This window comes from Nothobranchius furzeri, chromosome 14 (assembly GCF_043380555.1).
Source record: "Nothobranchius furzeri strain GRZ-AD chromosome 14, NfurGRZ-RIMD1, whole genome shotgun sequence".
Classification (NCBI taxonomy): Eukaryota; Metazoa; Chordata; class Actinopteri; order Cyprinodontiformes; family Nothobranchiidae; genus Nothobranchius; species Nothobranchius furzeri.
This window is the reverse complement of record NC_091754.1, coordinates 46966684-46989275: the sequence shown is the minus strand read 5'-3', so window position 1 is coordinate 46989275 and position 22592 is coordinate 46966684. Positions and strand designations below refer to the sequence as shown.

Sequence of the window (22592 nt, the reverse complement as noted above, 5' to 3'; positions counted from 1 at the left end):
ACTTCATACATTTAATTTTAACGTATTTCTTGTAAAATTATCTGACTATTTTTGTCTTTTGGAGATTCAGAATTACATCCGCATCAAGAATATTTATTTTGATCTCATCAGTAGCATCAATTATTGATTATTGCTGCCTGAACTATTTTGGTACATCTTTATGCATGCATTTATTACATATGTAATAACACCAGTTTGTATGGAAGTTTAGATCGCTTTAATTTTGTGTCTTTTAGAAAACAAAGCTAGTAGTTTTGTTAAGACCGTTTGGGAATGTAGCGTTCCGAAACACAACACTTACAATGATAAATGGCATTCAACAAATCTAATTTTATACATATTTTCATATTTTTATTTATGTAATATGAATCACGCTTTTTTAGTTTTGTTTATCTAAGGCCACGCGTTTATTTTAACCTTAACACGAATCAAATCATTGTTTTTTTCCACATTTTTACAACAGAACGTGAACTCAAATTAACGCTCAGAATGCGACTGGAGATGCATGTTTAATATAAGGAGATCTCTGAGTAGGGGGGTACTTTAAAAAATAAAGGAATTTGAAACAGTTCTTCGGCACACCGCCCAGCTAAAGCTCTCGTGATGTGGTAAAGGAGTGCCTCCCTAAACGATAGCAGCATCCAATCAACGCCGTGAATGATGGCGATGTCTGTGTTGTGTGGTAGCAGCTACGAGCAGGGCTAGACAGTCAGTATGGCGGAGGGGAGCAGTACGTGCGACACAGAGGGGCTAGAAACGCAGTTACAGAGTCTGTTAAGCCGCTTTTCAGGTGGCCAACTCGGAGTCGACAGCGAACCGTTCTGCTCTGACTTTTGCAAGGTAAGAAACAGCTGCGGCGGGCCGATGCCAAGGCTTGTTACCGAAGATAAGGGAAGAAATGTTAGCCGACTCCCCTCCCCCAGAACTGGCATTTAACGGCTACTACTACTAGCAGCGGAGCTAAGCTACTTTACAAACAGCTCATGAATGCCCATTTTAAACTATCAGTGACTGAAAACCAACCCCCACACTTAAATAATCAGGAAATGAGTTAAACTTGACAATATTTGCTAATGTCTAGCTAAGTATGGTAGCATTCTGAGCTAGCTGCCCATCTAGCTCAGAATGTACTTTCAGGTTAGCTGTTTGGTGTTTTTAATGTGGCCAGTACTCAGCGATGGAAGTCAGTTAGGTCGTATTCTCAACGTTTTATTGTTTTTTCTAATTTAGAGTCAAACTTTTAAATGTCTTACGTTCGTCCAGTTTTAAATACTGGTCTCGATGTTTGACCAGGCTTAAAATTAAACTGTTTTCTCCTTTTTCATGATGTAAACTACAAATAAAGCAACACTAGGCAGATTCTGTAGGTAGGTAGATAAATGGATGGATGGGTCTTTTCTTTAATTACTACTGTCGTACATTTTTAATGATTTCATAGTGGTAAATGCTGAGAACGGGATGAAATCCTTTTAATAAAGGTATTACGGTAATGCAGCCACACGCGCACAGGTGCGTGTATATTTATGTAAATAACACAGAAGCTGCTTGTCTGCAGGAATGAAAGAGATGAGAAACCAGTTGGTTTAAAGATCCAGGTGTTTATTAGCAGGACTGTAGCACATCACCCTGGAGAGAGTCTAGTTCAGTCACATCATCCTACACACGAACAGCTGTGTTAAACACAATAATGAGCAGAAGTTGGCGTTTTAACACAGGATTTTACTTTTTGCATGTTTAAATCTAGTCAAAGAAACATTTCAGTTTCTATTAAGGGGGAAATAACCATTTCCTTTGTTTATAACCTTTTTAATTGAATACATGACTTTGCGTGTCTGTAGTTCCTGTATTTGTACAAAAGGCCTTTATTTTTAGATTTCAGTAGTAAATGATAATTACACAAACCTAAACATTACTTAGCTTCTTGTAAGAAAAACAAAGCCCTTTGTTTACACAAAAGTCTTTTTTTAAATGAAACCTTATTGTGAGAAGAAATAGTTATTTTAGCAGAAAGCCTTATTTCTGTCATGTGCAGCAGACGCAGTGATTTATTTCCCTTAGAGTCCTGCTTAAAGGAGAAGTAACAGGCTACTGCAGCAACAGATTCATCTCTTATCTGGTTAGATGATGTTAATACTAGCCTTTATATTGTGTTTATTACAGAAATGGAGGAATATAATTTCTATTATTTTTAGGGCTGGGGGTAAACGATTATTTTTAAAACGATTATTCTGACGATTATTTTTATCGAATAGTCGACTATTCTAATGACTATTTAGACAATTAATCTAATGATTATTTTTCTATTGCACAGTTAATAAAAACCAAAAAATATCTAATAAATTCCTCAAAAAAATTGATAAATTGTTACTGTAAGAGAATAAACACAACAGGCCTTCCATTTTGTAAAACACTGCTTTTATTGTGTTGGTTGGTTATGTTCTGGTGATGTGTAGAACTTGGGAGAGCAGGCTGCTGCCTGAGAGGTGGTTGAAGACGGAGTGTCTCCATGCTGCTTGTTTTTGTCAGTAATGTGCGTGAGGCGAGTGGTGTTACGACTCTTCCTGGGGAGTTTGGCTCATGTGCAAAAAGGAAGGGACAATAACGGGATTTAAAAGTTAAAATGATGATCAGGTTTATTTACAACTACAAAAAAACATAAACCTTTCCATCCACAGGTTGGGAATAATAAAACTAATTCTGCCTGTGGGGAATTAAAACAAAAGTACAAATAACTAGGGATGTCCCACTGGGCAAAGATTACTGGGTTCTGGACCAAAATAAGAATCTCCAAAGGTCCAACTCTAAACTGGGAGGTTAAACCAAACTCAAGGTGATATCTTAAACGAAACCAAAAACCCACAACACTCTAGATGTAATAAAAGGGAGATCTACGCCACAAAAAAAGATGAACTCTAAACCAAAACGTAACAGCTTATCCAAACGCAAGAAGCTGTTAGCGAAAATGCTAACAGTAGCTTTACCAACGTTAAGTTCAAGTTGCCAAGTTCAAATGAACCAAAAACACCCAGCAGCAAACAGACCAGCACGGAGGAGAGACTGCTACCACCAAAACAGCTCTCCTAATGTCTGAAAGAAGCTCCTTTATGAAGGGAGAAACGCTCGGTGATGTTCTACATCTGCGGTAGAGACGGAGCAGCGCATCTGACCCCGGAAGTTGTTGTCCCTTGCCGGGAGACGAAGGCGGGCAAAACAGGAAAGGAATCTAGTAGCGGACGGACATTGTTCCAGGTCTTCGGTATTTGGCGGAGATGTTAGTGAAGGCGGAGAAGAGGGCGAACTAGAGGAAAAACAGGCAGATTCCTCCTCTATTTACAAACTCCTGGGGATGCAACAAGTGGGCGCGGTGCGTCGACTACCGGATCTGACGTCGACAAATTTTTAGAATCGAGCCGTCGACGTCATCGAGGCGTTGCTACAGCCCTAATTATTTTTCATCGAGGCTACAAAGAGGCAGTGGTTCTATTCTACAGGAGCGGTTCTTCACTAAATCAAACAAATCAGCTGTGAACGCGATCTGAAAGTGCTGGAAGCAGGCTGCAGCTCTGGTGTCGGCTCCACTTTACCGACAGGGACTGGACTGGCACTCTGAAGTTGCAAGTGCGATATACTTCCCCTCTGCTGTTGGACTCAGGAAGAACAATCGTAGGGCTGCCCTCTCCAGTCGCTTGGTTTTAGTCACATGACCCGGTGTTGTGTTTGTACCTGATCTGATCCGCTCTAACCGGTACCTACGCAGTCTCGCTTCGCTAATTATTGCCACTTTATATTGTTGTTTTATCATGATTATATTCTCACTTCCTGTATTTACTAGTCTCTTATTTTTATCTTTCTTTTTGCACCAAGCACCATTTCCTAATATTGTGGTTTCTCACACATGTGGTAATAAACCCTTCAATTCAAATTCAATTAAAATTCAAAGATACTTTATTAATCCCAGAGGGAAATTAGAGGTTCAGTACACACAATTCTGATATCAGACATACATACATACATACATACATACATACATACATAGGCATAGACACGTGACAGGAATTGGTGACTGTGGTCATTCGCAAACAGAGTCGCGCTACCTTAACAGAGATCAGAGGGTTTACATATGAGGATTGGTTCAGGTGGAGGAAAAAAAAAGCACTTCAGAGTTACCCTCCACAGAGAGGATAGCTTTGCTATTCAAAAAACACCTCAGACAGAAATGCAACAGACTTCAGACATCACACAACATAAGTGTCCACTAGGTGGGGAGGTAGGGTTGGGGACTCTCCACACATCAGTGCATGCAGCCGCGATGAGCAGCGCTCGTCGCCTCCGTTTGGACAGGGGAGGGAGGTAGTTGGGTTTAGAAAGCACAGTCACTCCTGGAAACGATTCAACGGCCTTCACTGGTCACAGTCCCACCCAGGCTGGGATAGGGAGACATAGTTGCCATGGTGACGGCAGCATTCCACATTTCTTCTGAGGGGGAGTAATTACTTCAGCCTCACAGGCTCAAGGGCACCAGATTTAGATAAGAACTTGTTTTGGGGCCAGACAGAGATCATTTCCTCTCTGACTTAAAGTTCCGTTGGTCCTCAACCCCTCTAACTCCAATAATGGCGTAGTTAATCAATCCCAATCCGTGCTGATCCGTCAACTTTCTCCTTGATCGAATCCACCTTCTGTGTCAGAGTCTGAATCTCAGCCAAAGTTCCAAACTTACGACTCATCTCGACAATTATATGAGTTTGTGCGTTCACAGCGCAGTGTAATCCATCCCTGAGCTCCGGGATTGAGCCAATATTCCTCGACAGCTCATTAATTTTCCGGTAAGCCAGATAACCACTCAGGTCAAAGAGCAAGAAACCTGACACCAACACCACGAACATTCAGACATCTTCAGAATCCTCTACAGACAGCTGAGATAGGCAGATCAGGTTCCAATGTTTCCAGGAGTCCATATGCCCATCTGGCTCTGTCCCAGAGGGGCAACCGGGAGCCCCTTCTCCCGATCTCATTGTTGAAAAAATTGTCAATCCTGTGGAGAGACCAGCTGACCAGGTCCATTTTTTAAATAATTTCCAGTTAACAGAAAAAATGCAGAAGCGCCGTCCACCCAAAGACAGACAAAGAGCCTTAGGATAAGATAGGGAGGAGAGGAGGAAAAAAGAGTCTGTACTAGGGCTGTAGCGAAGCCTCGACGAAGTCGACGGCTCGATTCTAAAAATTTGTCGACGTCAGATCCGGAAGTCGACGCACCGCGCCCACTTGTTGCATCCCCAGGAGTTTGTAAATAGAGGAGGAATCTGCCTGTTTTTCCTCTAGTTCGCCCTCTTCTCCGCCTTCACTAACATCTCCGCCAAATACCAAAGACCCGGAACAACGTCCGTCCACTACTAGATTATTTTCCTGTTTTGCCCGCCTTCGTCTCCCAGCAACGGACAACAACTTCCGGGGTCAGATGCGCTGCTTCGTCTCTACCGCAGATGTAGAACATCACCGGGAGCGTTTCTCCCTTCATTAAGGAGCTTCTTTCAGACATTAGGAGAGCTGTTTTGGTGGTAGCAGTCTCTCCTCCGTGCTGGTCTGTTTGCTGCTGGGTGTTTTTGGTTTATTTAAACTTGGTAACTTGAACTTAACGTTGGTAAAGCTACTGTTAGCATCTTCGCTAACAGCTTCTTGCGTTGGGATAAGCTGTTACGTTTTGGTTTAGAGTTAATCTTTTTTGTGGTGTAGATCTCCCTTTTATTACATTTAGAGTGTTGTGGGTTTTCGGTTTAGTGTAAAATATCACCTGAGTTTGGTTTAACCCGTAAGACCACTCGCCTCACGCACATAAGTGACCAAAACAAAGCAGCATGGAGACACTCCATCTTCTACCACCTCTCAGGCAGCAGCCTGCACTCCCAAGTTCTACATGTCACCAGAACATAACCAACCAACACAATAAACGCAGTGTTTTACAAAATGGAAGGCCTGTAGTGTTTATTCTCTTACAGTAACAATTTATCAATTTTTTTGAGGAATTTATTTGAGATTTTCTGGTTTTTGTTAATTGTGCAATAGAAAAATAATCATTAGATTAATTTTCTAAATAGTCATTAGAATAGTCGACTATTCGATAAAATAATCGTCAGAATAATCGTTTTAAAAATAATCGTTTACCCCCAGCCCTAGTCTGTACTCTCCAAGAGCCGGAAGAAGAAAAAGGGGGCTGGGTGGCCTTTCCATTAACCCTGTTAGGGTCATTTCAGCACATACATATGAAAAAGCAGCGTAGTGTCCCTTTAAACCGCTTCAGACCAGATCGTGGCAGCTGCAATGCTCGGGAGGTTTCGGGAGGCACCTGGCTGCAGACCTCCAATGTCAGGCTGCTTCTGGAGGAGGCTCCACTGTCAGGACGGTCAGGACGGGAAATGCACGGGATACATCACAAAATAAAACAGCAAACGTACTTACGCTTGTAATTGATAGATTTTACGTAATATTTTATATTGAAACCTATCAATTATTTCTCTATAGTTCATATGTAGTTGTCATTTAACATAGTTACAGTTGTAATTTTTCTAAATGAATTAACGAATGGCCGGGATAGGTTTCAACATAAAATGCTAACATACTTCCGGTCGTCATATTTCTAAATAAAATCCCAAATGCTGTTTTGGTTGAATCACTCTCCTCACAAACGCATTAATTTTTTTATATTACATCTTAGATTATGACAGAATATATCATAATGACCACGTTGTGCAACAGTAAAGGAAATCACACAACAAAAATGAGAAACAAAACTAAGGTTTACTAAATAAATGACAACTATATATGAATAATTGATAGATTTTATGTAATATTAAAAAATGAATTCGTTTGTAAGGGGAGTGATTCAACCGACACAGCATTTGGGATTTTATTTAGAAATATGACGACCGGAAGTATGTTAGCGTTTTATGTTGAAACCTATCCCGGCCATTCGTTAATTCATTTAGAAAAATTACAACTGTAAGTATGTTAAATGACAACTACATATGAACTATAGAGAAATAATTGATAGGTTTCAATATAAAATATTATGTAAAATCTATCAATTACAAGCGTAAGTACGTTTGCGGTTTTATTTTGTAATGTATCCCGTGCATTTCCTGTCCTGACCGTCCTGACAGTGGAGCCTCCACCAGAAGCAGCCTGACATTGGAGGTCTGCAGCCAGGTGCTCTTGGAGGTTTCTGCATCCTTTGCTGTTGATTTATAAGAAATATGTTTTGATTCGGGGTTTAATAAATAAGCGTTTCACTTTATCGTCGTTTAAACCACAGAAATTTGTCAAAGTTTAAACAGTGTCTCCAGCTTCTGTAGAACGACAGCGTCGTTGGTACTAAAGTGTTGTTAGTAACCAGCACACCTGGCTCCAGGCCAAAGATGCTGTTTGCTCAGATCTGAACTTTTTGGCTAATTTCTCTTTGTTTCTGTCCTTATCCTCGTCTCTGTCGTCCCCTCTCCCCGAGCAGGTGGTGGAGGAGTTTGCCTCCCGCTGCGACGCCCCGCTACCCCAGCTCAGGATCCTCGACGTGGCTCTCTCCTACTTTTGTCGAGGCTCCGCCTTTTTCTCCACCAGCGGTGAGCAGGTGCAGCAGACCATCAGCAGCCTGGCTCTGTGAGTGCTCCGACACACCTGAGACTTTACCTCCAGTCGCCTCACATTTCTTGGTTTTGCTTTAAAGATCCTGGCCAGAGTCTGCATGAAGGTTGTAGAGATCCAGTGAAACTGAACTTTACCGTAGCAAGATAAACTGGGTTCAGTTCTTCATTTTAGGCCATTTTCTTAGAAGTCATTATAAGGAGCCTAAGTCCCGCCCATCTACTTTCGGACCACGAGTTCCCGGATGAACGAAAAAACGAATGCAAGTCAACGGGGCTAAAAACGCTAGGGTCTAAGGCAAAGCCCTGTTCAGGGACCCATGAGCCGACCAGAAGAGGAGGAGACTTGGGCTGCAGGTGTTTTTGTAATAATCGCGACTGATGGCGTTTATTGTTCGGTAGCACCAGGAAGGAGAACTCAGCTGTTTATAAAGTAAACACAAAGAAAATGAAGCAGCTTGTGTTTGCATTCATCACTCAGACCTCCTACAAGGCCCTAGCTCAGGGGTTGGCAACCCTGGTCCTAAAGAGCCGCAGTCCTGCTTGTTTTCCATCTATCTTTGTTGTTCCTGCTGTTGATTACCTGGGTCAGGTGTGTCCAGCCGATTAGAAGCTGCTGTTCATGCATGGCTGGAAAACCTGCAGGACTGCGGCTCTCTAGAACCAGGGTTCCCAACCCTGCCCTAGCTGCTGGCGCTACTCCATGATTAGCAGTATGTTGTTCAACTTCGATGATTATTTTTATAGCTGCAGCAAAAGGGCGGAGTCCTACAGGCATTTCTGACTAACATGTGGAAACTGTCCGTGAGGAGGATCCTAGCAGGCAGACAACACTAGCCGCTGTCAGATCAGTGATCATTTAGAGCAGATGATGCAGCAGCGCGGCTAATCGTGTTGGCTCCAGTAAGGAAAACAAGTCATTCAGGAAAGCTACGACACATGCAGAGGTGGGATCTGCAGAAACGAGTCAGCAACATGTCCTCCTGAGACCGGTACCCAAACATCGACCCAAGCTAGCGAGACCGCAGGACTACGGATCCTTCTGGTAAGCTATTGCTTATGTTCTCGCTATGTACACGCAGCGTTAGCACGCCGTTTTAATTTTCTCTAGATCATTGACTTTACTGAAGCTCTAAATGCTGCTAGCTCATCTAGCAGCTCAGAAATAACACAAGTACACAATCAAAGTTCATACACCTTGCTGATTTTGGTTCTGCAGACGTCAACCTCCTTCCATGTCTGCTTTGCCATCAGCCTCCAGATCCACTTGTAGGTCGTCTGAGTCTTAAAAATGTCCAGCTGTGCCTTCACCTCTCCGGCTAACCGGCACGTGGCTAATCTGAGTCCAAGTCTGGTGACCTAGCTGCGTCCTTCCGGGTCTCCGATAGCCGTTCTCGTCGTCGTATTCCAGAGAAAAAACAATCGGAAGCTACATCTGACTGAGGAACCGTCGTCCGCTATGCAAACGCAGAAACGCCGTAGCTACAGGGTGTTTATGCTAGCTGTGTGAGATGAGTCCTCTGTGTTACGTCGGCAGGTGTGTAGCTCTCACACCGGAGCTATCTTCAGTTTTTAGAAGCACTGGAAGCTTTGCCTCTGGCTAGTTTCTTCAATGTGGTGAGAACGTCTCCGATGAGAGGATCTTGGGTTTGTCTTCTCAGGAGTAGATTTAACGTTTCATCACTTTTCTGCTCTCATAAGTTTCACCTGACTTCACCCCTAAGCCTCCATCTTTGTCTCTCCAGAAGCTCAGAGTAAAACCCTAGCCATTAATAACGGACGGGTTGTTTTCCTTTGTCTCAGGAGTATCTTTGAGCTGCTGCTGTTCTTTGACCAAAAGGAGTTCTGCTCGGAGCCGCTGAAAGAGTTCAGGATCACATTCCAGGTGAGTCTGCTAGATGAACCTCATTTCTGGGTCTCCTAAAGGCTCGTAGGATCACTCTTTTTGTTGTCCTTGCTCTCCTCCAGGAATGTCACTCGGTTCTGGAAAAGTATGAGAATGTGTACTTGCTCCAGGTGGAGCGTTTGGTCCGGGACGGCGGTCCGTGGGCCAGTCCAGCCTTACAGGCCATCCTCAGCGAGTCCAGATTACCTCAGCTTGAAGGTCGGCTCATGTTGGTGTCCTGTGACTAAATGTCGTTTGTTTTTCCATCGTGGAAATAAAACTCCCACCTTCCTTCCTTTAGTGGAGCGCTGCATCACATCGGAGCTGCCGGCGTTCCTGGAGCTCCGTGTGCGTTACCTGTTGTCCCGCCGACGCTTGGCAGAGGCCATGGCCCTGGCTAAATGCTGTGTGCTCCATCTTGCTGCCAGACAGCACCTGTTCTTCCTCCAGGTCTACCTCTCATGGCTCTGTAGAACATCCCAGCACAAACGCCTTCACGAGGAGGTACGCCGGGTGCCGTTGCTGCTCGATTCCCTCCTGTTTTGTTGTTCTTACCGTGTGCTTACCATCTGCAGGTGGCTGGCGTTAGCGGTAAGGACGCCGTAAACATCATCTGCAATCTCGAGCGTGAAGAAACCGACGAGGTGCTTTTGTCCCTCAGCGCTGCCTTCCTGTCTCACCAGCTCCAGAGGGGCGACGTGTTCTACTTGTGGTTGTTTATTCATCTATCCCTTCCAGTCCATCCAGATTCCCACAAAAACATGAGAGAAATGTTCATGTAACCAAGCAGCCATGTTCAATAACATGTCTCCTGTGTTCCTAGCAACCTGGTGTGTGTGTGGACGAATCTTCACGGTCGCGTGAACAGATCCAAGCAGGCTTTCCTGGAGGAATGTCGTCGGCTGATGCTTTCTGCCACAAACGTTAAATCCATCTTCCCGTTCATCAGAGCCGTCCTGCAGGAAGTAGGACAAAAACGTAAATATCCGTTTGAAATGGGATCGGATGCGATGCGGCGTCTAACTTCTGATTGGTCCTGCAGGTGGGCGATGATGGGGTCCAGTTCTGTGTGGAGCTCTGTGCCAGTGCCCTGCGGTCTCGTCTGCCCTGTGATGTCATCACAAAGACTTGTATCTACAAGACCATCGCCGGCCTGCTGCCCGACGACCTGGAGGTGTGCCGAGCTTGTGCTCTCCTGGTCTTCTTCTGCGAGCGCACGGTTGAGTCCTACAAGATGGTGTACCTCCTGTACATGCTTCCGGATCAGGAATACCACGTGGACGACAGCCCCATCGGGAACAGCGTTCGCTTTGAAACCCTGCAGGTATGGCAGATCGTTGTATCATATATTCACCTAGCTTAGCTTTGACGACTTCTCTCTCTGCATCACAGTTATGAGACAGTATTCGTCTTTGAGGGAAACTGCTTTCCTGATATCAGCGGAGGTTAAAATGAAACCGCCTTGGTGAGGCTTAAACTGCTCCGACTCTCATGAGGATCTCTGCAGATCTGAGAAAAGAGCTCCGGGATTTCTGGATTCAGGAATATTGTTTAGAATTGTTTTCAGACCGTTTTAGCAGAACCTTTGTAGCTCCTAGCATTAGACCCAAGGCTCTCGTTTGTCGCTCATCAGTTGCCCCTTATGGGCTCGACACACAGGAGGCGACAAACGACCGTGATCAGCGAAATTTGTCGCTGTCGTTTTTATTACCTGTCACACGGGAGGCGATCCGCGGCCAGCGGCAAAGCCGTCTACGCGTTCTGTTCCATGGCGAAATCGAAACTTCCATTGTTTTGTTTGGCTGTGTCAGGTTGGAGGGAATTAAGGTTATTTAAGCGGTTCAGAGTTAAAAAAGCGGTAGATATGATGTTTCACAAGGTGCTGCTAGAGTTATGTGAAATCTTACTTCTGATTTTACTATATAAAACATAATAGTAATCAACTTCTCCTCCATGTTTGCTCGGAGATGTACGGAGCATCCTGTCCGCTCATTGGTCAGTGAATGAAACCTCCGTTGATTGGTCCTCGTCCGAGCGACAATGATGAAAAGTTGAAAATTTTTCAACTTTCTGGGATCGCGTCGCTGGGTCGTCCGTGCACGACACGTGCACGAGCGCAAAATTTCACACGCACGTTTTTCGCGTTTCGCTTGGTAGGAGAGAGACCCGCGATTATCGCTTTGTCGTGCATGTCTCATTGAAAATGAATGGAGGAGAGGCGATGTCGCCTCCCGTGTGTCGAGCCCATTACTCAGCGCCGTTTGTGCGACAGAGAAACTCATTCGCTCGCTTCCTGTGGTATCAGAAAGGGGTTTACCGGATTTACCGTAATAACCTGAAATGGACGTGAAGGTGCGACTTCTTTTCTTTTCAAACCCTGATGGAATGTTTCTGGTGGCCAAACCATCGCAGCGCTACAGAAAATCTAAGTTTACATGTGGGATGTCACATTCTGGGGGCGTGGCTTAGTAAAGCACCAGGAAAACTAATAAACACATTTCTTACCTTCAGTAACCCTTTGTTGTTGTTGTTGTTGCCACTACCTGCGAGTCGCGTCTGCCAGGTCATGCTTGTAAACTAGAACATGATCTGAAACTCCTTTGGTACGTTGTTCTGTGTTGATCAGGTTCCATTATTGGGTTGTTTCTGCACACGGTGTAATAAAGATTTGTCTTTACCTTCGTTGGCAGGCGCGTTTCGCCCAACTCGTATCATCAGCGTCCTCTGAGGAAGACTACGGAGTTAACCTAGACGTAAAAACAAATCTTTACTACGATGCGTGCAGAAAGAACCAAATAAAAATTCATGTCAAACTTTTGACCTGGTAAAATAAAGGTTGAGGGTTAGGGTTGTGCATGGTTAGAGTTCTAATGTTTGGATGGTGTGACGTCTTTTCCTGTCATGCTTGCCAGTGCTACTGTACATTGTGACGCAGTAGTCTAAACTCCTGCAGTCTCTTGACACAAATGCAAAGTCTGCTGCGTGTCTTCGTACTCCTTCAGTCACAATTAACATTTATATCATCGTATGATCTTCAGTCTCTTCCATGTCTGTCGCTAGATAACTTTGGCTCTGGTTTTATTGTTTCGAGGGGAGGTGACGGTGATGAAGTTACAGGAAGCGATGTCCGTCATAGCCGTGGCGCTGCCGGTGTAAGGGAAACCCTGATTTGTAACGTTAGCGCAAACGTGTGGCATACGTGTGCTAAAGGTAATAAAACCACCATCTCTACAAGTTACTGTTAGCAGCTAACAGGAGGTAGCTAACTTACAGAGCCGACTCTTCGTTCTCCACCACGACACGCTTCCTTTTAAGGTGTTCGTGCATCGCCGTTGTGCTCCCATGAAAGGAGAGTTTCACTTTGCAGGTTTTGCACTTTACTTGGTTCTCTTGTCTTTGTTAAATTCTCCCAAACTTTTGAGCAAAGTCGCCGACTCGCCATTACGTTTTTACGGTGATCCGAAGGCTGACCCGGATGGCGACTGCTGCGCATGAGCCTCGAGGAGAAAGCGACAGAAAGTGTCGCAGCAGGATAGAATAAACGACGCGTCGACTATTAAATGTGTCGTTAACCATTTTGTTTGTCGACTAATCGTGGCAGCGCTGGTCTCCGCATCCACCCAGACGGAGAAGTGTAAAGTAGGCTTAAGCAGGATCCGTGCTATGGAGTTTCTAGAAACGGACAGGGAATGGCCGGATACAGCCGGGAAGAAAAATGTCTCCACCAGCGACGTGAAACGGAGACGCTCGACGGCACGATGAACCTCAAACTCACTGAAGCGAGTCATAGAACGATAAGCTGAGGTCTAGGCGCTGTTTTATGGGTTCAATGTTAGTTTCTCTAACAGCTGTTTTTCTTTTCTCAGGTCTTGAAGAAGGATCTGTTTTTTGACCCGGAGCTTTGGAGCCTCGTGGCTTTGCGGACCAACTGTTTAAAGCTGCTGAGTGAGAAGGTGGTCAATGCTGCCCTGGATGAGATCAGGGAGGACAAATGGATCTCCAAGTATTGCACCAAAGCGCCTGCTCTCAGCCCGCGTGCATCCATATGTCATAAAGAAGCTGCAGCTAAAAGGAGACACCAAGAAGACCGAGACGCTGCGTCCAAAAGACTGAAGATGGGCACAGGAAAAACACGCCTGCATGACCATTCCCTGAGGAGGAAAGGAGAGCACGGAACACGACCTTTAAAGGAAGCTTCTTCAACTTTGAGGCGCTCATTTTGGCAGCTGGACAGAATACACAGCAGTTTAACCTTAAGGTATGAAGATCATAAACGGAGTACGAAGTGCTCGGAGAAAAACCTACCAAAGAGGAGAATTAAAAAGCCCAGGTGGCTGCTGGAGGACTCGGGAGCTCTAGAAGAGAATGTTCCTCTGAAGATGAAAAAGAACATGTTGAAACAAAAAAGACATCTTCGATCGTGCGTCATGAAACGATCTCAAACCGCTCAGATCAAGAACGCCAAACACAAACCTTCCGTCAAGACTCTCCTGAAGGCGAGGGAAAACAAAAAGCATCAGAACGGCTTTTCTCTGGACTGCATTAAACCCGCGCCCCCCCCTAAAGTCATCCTGGAGCTTTCTCTGCCAGACAACGAACTGATGGAGTCGTTTTCTGAAGATACGTGCAACAGACATCGGGGGTTCCCCCAAGTGCTTCTTTATAAACCTACAGTCAAATTTCCCGACACATCACTGCCCAGCAAGACGGCACACGGCAAAGAGGTGATTCTGCGATCTCGCGATGCTAGTATGTTTGTGCAACAGCTGCACTGCTACGCTCGACGGCAAAAAGGAAAAGGTAACGGGTCGAGTATTCATGTGTCCGTGTCAACAATCACACGCTCATCGGTGCAGGGAATTCCATCCAGGGATTCACAAGGAGAAGTTTTTGAGAAGCCTGGTTCTGCCCCTCATGTAGACAAGGATGCTGGATCTCAGGCTTCTGACAATGTCCTTAAACATCAAAGTCCAAAGGCAGGAGTGAGAAAAACCTCTTCAGCCGGAGAGTGCTCTGAAAAGCCCGAAATAATCAAAGTTACTGATTCTAATAGGACACCCTCACCTCACACCTCAGAAAATGTTCTCCAAAGCAAGGCCTTGGAAGACACATCTGCTGAGGTGGAAGGCTCAGTGTCTTTAAAGACTTTATCAGAGACCTCACAACCTCCCGTCATTGCTACAGGAGGAGAGCACTTTGAGGAGCCAGCCGTGGAAATGAAGGTCACTATTGCCTCACAATCTCCAGTTGTAGACACAACATCCAAAGCCTCAGTGGAAGAAGATGTGTCTAAAGGCCAAACTTCTGCAGTAGATGAGAATAAGCAGACGGCTACTAATGAGATCCATCCAGGATCCAGTAGTCCCAGTGTTCCAGTGGGTGGAGATGCTGATTCTGTGTTGTCAAACTGTCCAGATCTTCATCTTGAAGGTGTGGAGCAAGAATTAAATTCTGTGCAATCTCAAGATGATGGCACCAAGAACTCCACGGAAAAGGGTGTTTCCTGTATGGATGCCATGGAGTTAAACGTGCCTTCTAACAACGACAGCAGCCCTGTGGAAAACGTGCTTGGTATGTGTAAACCGTCTGAAACGAAGAGCGATGCTGGAGTAAGGGACACTTCACCTCAGATGGTTGAGGAACCTTCACTAAAGCTGCTTGATCCAGATCCAGAAGTAGACAAACGTATCGTTTCAGACGGCGGTACGCCCAAAGAGTCTAGTGGTGAACGTCAACCTAAAGCAGGTCCGAGAATCAGAACTAGCTCTAGATGCTCGGTGTCAGAAGAAGATATTTCAGTTGTTATCAAGCAAGAGAAAAAAGGGAAAGCAAACATAGAGAATATTTCTAGATGCTCGGTGTCAGAAGAAGATGTTTCAGTTGTTATCAAGCAAGAGAAAAAAGGGAAAGCAAACATAGACAATATTCATTCAGACATACCCGAAGAGTTTCTGGAGACGCCTCCAGAAACGGAAGAAACCCACCTGGATCACTTCTGTACTTTCTGCAATAAAGACTTTAAGGGGCCTCGTGTTGTAGAGCATGCTATGCTCCATTACCGCAAAGACGAGTGCACTTTCTGTAGGATTATCTTCAAAGACGACCTGTTGGCCATGATGCACCTGTCTGAACATATAGAAAAGCTAAAGAGAATCAAAGATCCTCCAGCTGGTGGCAAAGCTCAGAAACACCAGGTCACCAAAGATGCCTCCACCCCTAAAACCAAAGCAAAGACTCCGTCTGGACATCAGAGTAAAGGGAAGCTGAAGAAAACCACCGACAGCCCTGAAAGCAGTTCCAATGATACTCCGTTGGAATCCAGAGCATTACGATCTAGTCACAAACAAGTCAGCGGTACATCGTTACCAGACAAGCAGAAACCATCAGCGAGCGCTAAAGCAGCCAGTCACAGGTTAAACGGACATGTTGGGCTGAAACGAGACTTAAGGGAAAAGAAGGGACATGAAGTGAGCTCTCAAGGAAAGCCTGCTAGAGTAAAAAACTCAAGCCTTCAAGAAAACCAACAGCTTGAGTCGGACGATTCTGCATCCATTCAGCCGGACAAAGGCTTCAACTCCAGAGAGGACAGAAAGAAAAAAGATTCAGTCCAGAATCTGAAAAAGTCCCCAAAACAAACGGTTCAAAAGAAAAGTGTGGAAAAACTCTGCTGTCCTGTGGATGGATGCTCCTGGTTTACAGACCTCTCCAAGAACAAGGTCACCTTCCTGTACCACACTCTTGAGAAGCATTACGGAGACATCAAACCTCTGGAGCTGGCGTTCCGAGTTGCTGAGAACAAGTGCAGCATTTGCATGAGGGTTTTATGGAGTTTTGAACACTTTCAGCATCACGTGGAAAGACACAGACTCATTCCCCGTTACCCGTGTCTCCATCAGGGTTGTACGGAAAGGTTCAAAACTGGAAATGACATGAGGCGCCACACCAGAAAGCACAATCCACTGCAAGCAACGTGCTGCCTCCCCGGGTGCCCCAAACTTTTTATTTGTCTTTGGGCTCTGAACCTTCATGAAAAAGAGCATTATTCCTCCAAGTCGGTCAAAATGAAGAATGCAAATGAACAATCGGCTGATAACCTCTGTAAAACACCAGTTAGCAAGAATCCTCAGACTTCAGAGGATAACGCTGAACCCAATGCTGGAAATAGTACAGAGAGCGTAAAACCTACTCTTAGGTTAAGGGGACAGGAAACAAAAGATCCGGTTACTGCTATCACAGGAGCTAAGAAAAGCAAACCAAAGCAGAAAAGCAAGAGCACAGAGTCACACGTGTTAAATCTCTCAGAAAAGGACATTTCTGTGCAACCCGCCCTCCGCCATCTCAGATTAAGACGAACCTTATGGAACGTCAGAAAAACGAACAAGAGCCTGGATTCTCACAGAGTCCAAAAAGTCACACCATCGTTAAAACACAGTAGCAAATTTAAGTATAGATTAAGGAAAATGCAGATCGGTGTGAACAAAAGATGTTCTACAAGAAGAGCAACACTTCTCAGGCTAAATAAAGCAGCTTTCAATGAAAAGCTCGCTACCGGTCCAAAAACAGTCAAGTTAAGAACCAGCATCAGGCTGAAAGAAGAAAAGAACAAGCAGCAGATGCACGGTGAAGACAAAACTACGGAGAAGACAAGTTCTTCAAAGTCCTCCGCATCAGACGACAAGCAAGCAAGGACTGGAGTTGCCCCTGAACTCAGACAGGAGTCTAGTGATGGCAAACGGGAAACAGGTCTCAAGAGGAACCATCACACTTCTGATTCCAGCAAGTCCAAAAATAACAGGAATGTAAAAGTCGGAGTCATCAAAAAGGCCATTAAACTGAGTAAAAAACAAGTCATCCCGTTACCCTCGAAACAGCCAGCCAAGTCCAAAGCTGCCCCACAGGTAGAAAACACAGCTCTGGAAAGTTCTGCTGGTGACCAGCTGGTAACGGCGAGGGAGAACCCAGATTCAACTCTAAACTCGGTGCTTGCTTCAGCACTGGAAAGTTTAAACCAACCTTTAACCACAGAGGAAGTTCTGGAGGACCCAAAGATCCCAGTTATCACAGAGAAGAAAGAGACCTCCTTAAAATCGGGAAATGCAACAAAGCTGAAGAAAAAACTGGAACAAACGTTTCAAGAAAACCCGTCAGAAAAAAGTAAAGGCAACATTTCTGCCTTGAAAAGGTCAAAATCTGACCCCAAAGGCCAGGATAAGGCTAGAGGAGCAGCGGGGATATTACAGGGTCTGCAGAGGTTAATAAAGAGCAGCCTTGATGAGAAGGAGAAGAGAAAAGAGGAGGTCTCTCATGAAGCACCTGCTTCGTCCTTACCTACTGATGTGGCAGAGCAGACCCGTTCCACAGACCCAGAAGAGAGCAAACCCAAGGTACAGGACAAACCTAAGAAATCAAAAAAGCCTGATGCTAGCAAGAAGCGCAGGTTAACCAGTAAAGATGATTCCGAAAAACCTGCCAAGAAAAAGTGCAAAAGTCGTGATCAGACATCGACGAAAAAGTCTACAAAGCCTTCTTCTAAAGGTCAGTCAGCAGCTGGCAAGGCAGACAAAAGCTCCCCTCAAAAATTTACTATTGACATTTCTAGTCACTCTCAGCTTATTAACAAAGAACCAACATGTGATGACTCAGCATTTACGCCATCTAAGGAAGTTCTCGCCGAGTACGGCAAGAAGCCACACATGCGTCTGCCACCAACGGCATACCTGCATGAGAAGTACACCACCATGCCAAAGCGGAGGAAGGAAGTGCTGGTCCAACGCTGTCTTGTTGGTGTTCCTCTTGAACCAGTCTTTATGAAAACCATTCATCAGAGACATCGGTGTGCCAACTGCTTCACCACTTTCAGCAGCACCGAGGAGTTACAGAGTCACCTTCAGCTGCAGAAGTGCTCCAACTTGTTTGGGTTCGACTCGGACGATGAGGGTGAGTCTGATGGGGTCGTTCCACCAAAGAGGTTCCAGGGCTAATGTCTTTATACCAAGTTTATAAACAACGTTTTAGAGACTGTGTAGTTTCTACTGTTTATCCAATGAAATGTTGTCAAATGAATTAAACAATGCCCAGTTGTTGATAAATATCGGCAGCTTTGTAACATATAACCCTAAAAATCAGGGCTGTTTCTCAATGTCAGTGTGCCTGGCCTTACGAGGCGATGTCTTGCAAGGCTAGGCGCCTTGCTTACGAGGACACTGTCCTTCCTAAGTCAAAGAAAACGGTAAAAGGGAACAGACTTGCATCACATGACACGGGAGAAAACGTTATATTTTATACGTATTAGTTTCAATATAAATATATAACGAGACATTTACTTTTTAAATTGCGTATATATTTGTTAAATATGTAAGTGAGTTACTACCCGCTAGCCACCGAAGCTGCAACTACTAAGCAACTAACCAACAATAGATAACGTCTTTGGATCTAAAAAAAAAACATTTAAAATTAGCTGACTTACTTTTAAACTTGAAATTGTCCCCGAAGTAGCTGCCGGCTTCTGATCCGCCGTCCTTTTGAGAATACCACGGTGTATTCTGGGTAATTTTTGACCAATGCTTGGTTATAAGACACCTCCCGTGTGTCCTTGCTCAGCTAGCTAAACAGCTAACAAACAGAACACACGCCTCGGTAGAACATAAACATTGGAAAACGTCTTGGCGGTTCCTGATGACGTATCTCCTAGGCAACCGGGGCGGGGCCAAGACATCAAGGCAAAGTTCCTTGGCATTGAGAAACACCCCAGGTCTAAAATACTTGAAAATTTCTGGGTGATGCCATGTTTTCTTCTACGAGAGCCCATGAGGTCAAAATGCATTTGCTGATTTGTCAACTACTGTTCCCTTTACCTCTTCACTCATTGCCAGTGATGAAAGGGAGTCTGTCATTTTGCTGGAGGTTGTTCTCCCAGTGATCTTACACCCTAACGGCCATTCGTTGGTTACACCTTACCCCAACACAAAAGTACCGCTTGCTTGCAATAATTTAGATATGTATTGCCCCCTCTCGCCAGGGAAACTACACACCATCACTTTAAACACCAGTCAGTGTTTAAAGATCAGTAAAGAGCAGTCACCATCACTGTTTAGTAAACACTGCAAAAAAATACCAAGCACAATTCACAAACGCCCACTGATGGTTGTAAAACAGCTAGCGCTGTTTATAAACAACGTTTGAAACGTTCTTTATGAAACGTGGATTTCCCCAACCATCCCAAACCAGTCTGCACCCCAACTAGCCCAAACCAGTCTGCACAAACTGAAGATTAAATTCCAGCCCAGCATCCCAGTTCCAGACAATGCTCCTGTTTATTTTTATCAGTGTAACTCAGACTTAAGTAGATCTAAATGGCAAAATGTAGTTTTATACGTTTAATTTTCAATAAAACACACAAATCAGAAGGTCGTGTATGTATAAGGGATTTATTCGCTAATAACCTGTTAAAACATCTGCTTTACTAACGATGACGTAAACATTGTTAGTTTTTAAAGTGAAAACTGCCGGCCAAGCTAGGCCTTAGCCCTGAGTTCTATAAAACGGCCTTTGGTGCAACCTGTCAGTAAAAACCAGCCGTTTTAGCGTTTGGGCAGTGTGACCTGCTTTCAGCCGGGCATACACTGTGCGACTTTTTCACTTTTTTGAGCCGATTTTCCACTCGTGCGAGAATCCACGACATCGGGGCGAGTTTTGCGCCGAGCGGTCGTGTAGTGTACAGGGGGTTACGAGAGGCGATTAACACCACGTGACCAGCTACCGATCAGCAGTCGTGAGCTCGCACAAACTTCTGGCGTGTTTAATATTTTGCTCGTTCCTCGTGAGGGTATCGCACTGTTGAAGCGGCGCTGCGAGCAGCTGCAACCCAAAAAGTATCAGAACCGCTCACGGCGCATGCGCAATCCTGCATCAACGCTGCTCGCCCGCTATTTCCCTAATAACACACGTTCGTTTTCTACATGTTTTTTTACTCACAAAGATTGTCAAGAAAGCGTGTTTGTCGTGTTCATGTCAAATTAAACTGATCACAAAACACAGATTTACTTTATTTCGTTTTCCTCATCCAACCCCCATAAATCCCTGTGTCCTCCTGCAGCACTCCCCAAGGACAACAGGCAAAACAAGACAAAAAACTTTGACGTGTTGAGTAAAAACTGCTATTTTTAGCATATTTTTAGGGCCGACGTGTTGCTACCAGACGTACAGTGTGAGCAGTCAGATCGCATCCGTGAACTGGGTCGTGCAGTGTGAGCACATGACTCGTGAGATCTGCCCTGCGAGGAAGTCGTACAGTTTGAGCTGAAGCTGAGTGCTACGAGTGAAAAAGTCGCACAGTGTACGCCCGGCTTAAGGCGTGACTTACTGGTGATTTTCCACAAACAAGTACTGAGAAACATCAGTGTGTTTTTAAATGAGCACGTACACGTTTTTATTGGCCGTAGGTTTCTTTTGTCCTTTGACCCTTTAACCCGAACCAGATCTATCGGCGTTGAAACGGAACAAGTTGATGCTAACCGAGATCCGTTTAGTGTTGGAACCAGTTTGGTAGAATCCCCCAGATAAAAATCTCCGTAAGCAGCTTTTGTTGTTTTATTCCTCGTGTTATTTTGCTGTTTCAGGTAAATGTTGACGTGGAGTCTGCTATGGTTTTGGATGGAGAACACACCTGTGGACCTTCTCTGAGGATGAATCGCACCTCGACCGTGGGGGCGGAGACTTGTACACCTGCGATGCAGACCATAAAACTTTACCGGAAGCTCCCTGCAGTGTGCAGGCAGCCCGAGAGCAGCAGGTCACACGGCACCGCGATCAGATGTGAAACTACTGGCCTGGAACCAGTCAGATTGGTGGAGACGGCTCGTGCTGAAGTGCCTGCTCTGGACCCGTCGTGCTGTTCTCCAGCTGCATCGGTTAAAGCTCTGGAGAGAGGAAACGGGCACAAATCTGCGAGGCTACAAAGTGTTCATGACCTTAAGCCATACAGGAACATGTTTGTTTGCCTTATCCACTCAAAAGATTGATTTGTGTCAAAATTTAAACAAAAACGAGCATCAAATCCAGTTTTATGGCTTAGAACTCACCCAGCTGGTTTAGACGTACGTCTGCTGTATCAGAGGCTTCTGTAAGAAGCTTTTATGTGTAAATTGTTGTTAAAAGTCTAATTGTGATTAACGAAGAGCCCTGGGGGGGGGGTGCTCACGTATTCTGTGCTGCTTGTCCTTACGTGTAACCAGTAGGGGGCACCCTTCAGCACATTAAATACCATTTACTTGATGTAGGCTTTTGCTTTCAGTCTTCCAAATCTGTTTAATTTAAGATATCAGTTTTATTTAATTTAACAAATTATAAACTGTGCCACTGTCTCACTTATCTGTAATATTAATGATTCACTTGCTGATGTTTGCTTTCTCACATTTTAATTATGGTTTCCAAGCAGAGCGGTTTTTAGAGAGTAGTTTCAAACACGCTGAAGAGACCCGCCCTCGCGTCCCAGATGGTTTCCACGAAGAGCAGCAGCAGGTTCTATTTATTTATCTTTTATTTTCTATCTTTTGTAAATAAATATCAAGAGTTTCAATGACTTATTAAATATGGGAGTGCAGGAGCCGAGTTTCTATTTTGTTCTTTAAGGAAAAAATAAAAGTTTCCAATTCTAACTTGTTTTGTCTGTTCCATCAGAACCAAAACAAACCTTCAGGAACCAGATAAAGCCGTGTAGTTTGAGCTGAACTCTTCATTTATTACCAACATAAATGTCACGCTTATGTTTTCATCAGTTTGTGTGTTTTTGTACGGATAATTAAAACTTAATCCGAGATGCTTCCAGAGGCAGAAAGCTGATCTGCTTTGGCTCAGGGCTGTTTGTTGTGGGAGAGCGAAGGAGCCGGGGCGAAACTGGATAGTGAGGAATCCAATTTGGACCAAGTTTTATTTTATGGTGATCGAGAGTGCACGTACGAGAAACCACAACAGGTGGTGAGATGTAGTGTGTTTCTGTGGAATAAATATTTTAACCTGATGCAGATGACTGAACAACCTCAGCTTAGGGAAACAGCTACGTGAATTATCACTGTATT

General features: G+C 44.6%; 1 protein-coding gene across 1 annotated transcript; it reads left to right on the top strand.

Annotated features, from left to right (window-relative positions):
* The first annotated feature begins 635 nt into the window (after positions 1 to 635).
* Positions 636 to 21366, top strand: LOC107380858 (microtubule-associated protein futsch). The gene is made up of 10 exons (XM_015952237.3): positions 636 to 840; positions 7502 to 7647; positions 9435 to 9516; positions 9600 to 9735; positions 9818 to 10020; positions 10092 to 10228; positions 10340 to 10481; positions 10559 to 10840; positions 13383 to 18453; positions 21135 to 21366. Exons 1-10 carry the CDS (start codon positions 715 to 717, stop codon positions 21143 to 21145), a joined length of 6336 nt encoding a protein of 2111 aa, XP_015807723.1. The 5' UTR covers positions 636 to 714; the 3' UTR covers positions 21146 to 21366.
* The last annotated feature ends 1226 nt before the right edge of the window (positions 21367 to 22592 follow it).

Excerpts from the sequence above, each read along its gene's own strand:
- LOC107380858 (XM_015952237.3), top strand. The coding sequence starts at position 715 with ATGGCGGAGGGGAGCAGTACGTGCGACACAGAGGGGCTAGAAACGCAG. Across the intron at positions 9,517-9,599 it reads AGTTCAGGATCACATTCCAG|GAATGTCACTCGGTTCTGGA; the intron begins GTGAGTCTGCTA and ends GCTCTCCTCCAG. Across the intron at positions 10,841-13,382 it reads TTCGCTTTGAAACCCTGCAG|GTCTTGAAGAAGGATCTGTT; the intron begins GTATGGCAGATC and ends TTCTTTTCTCAG.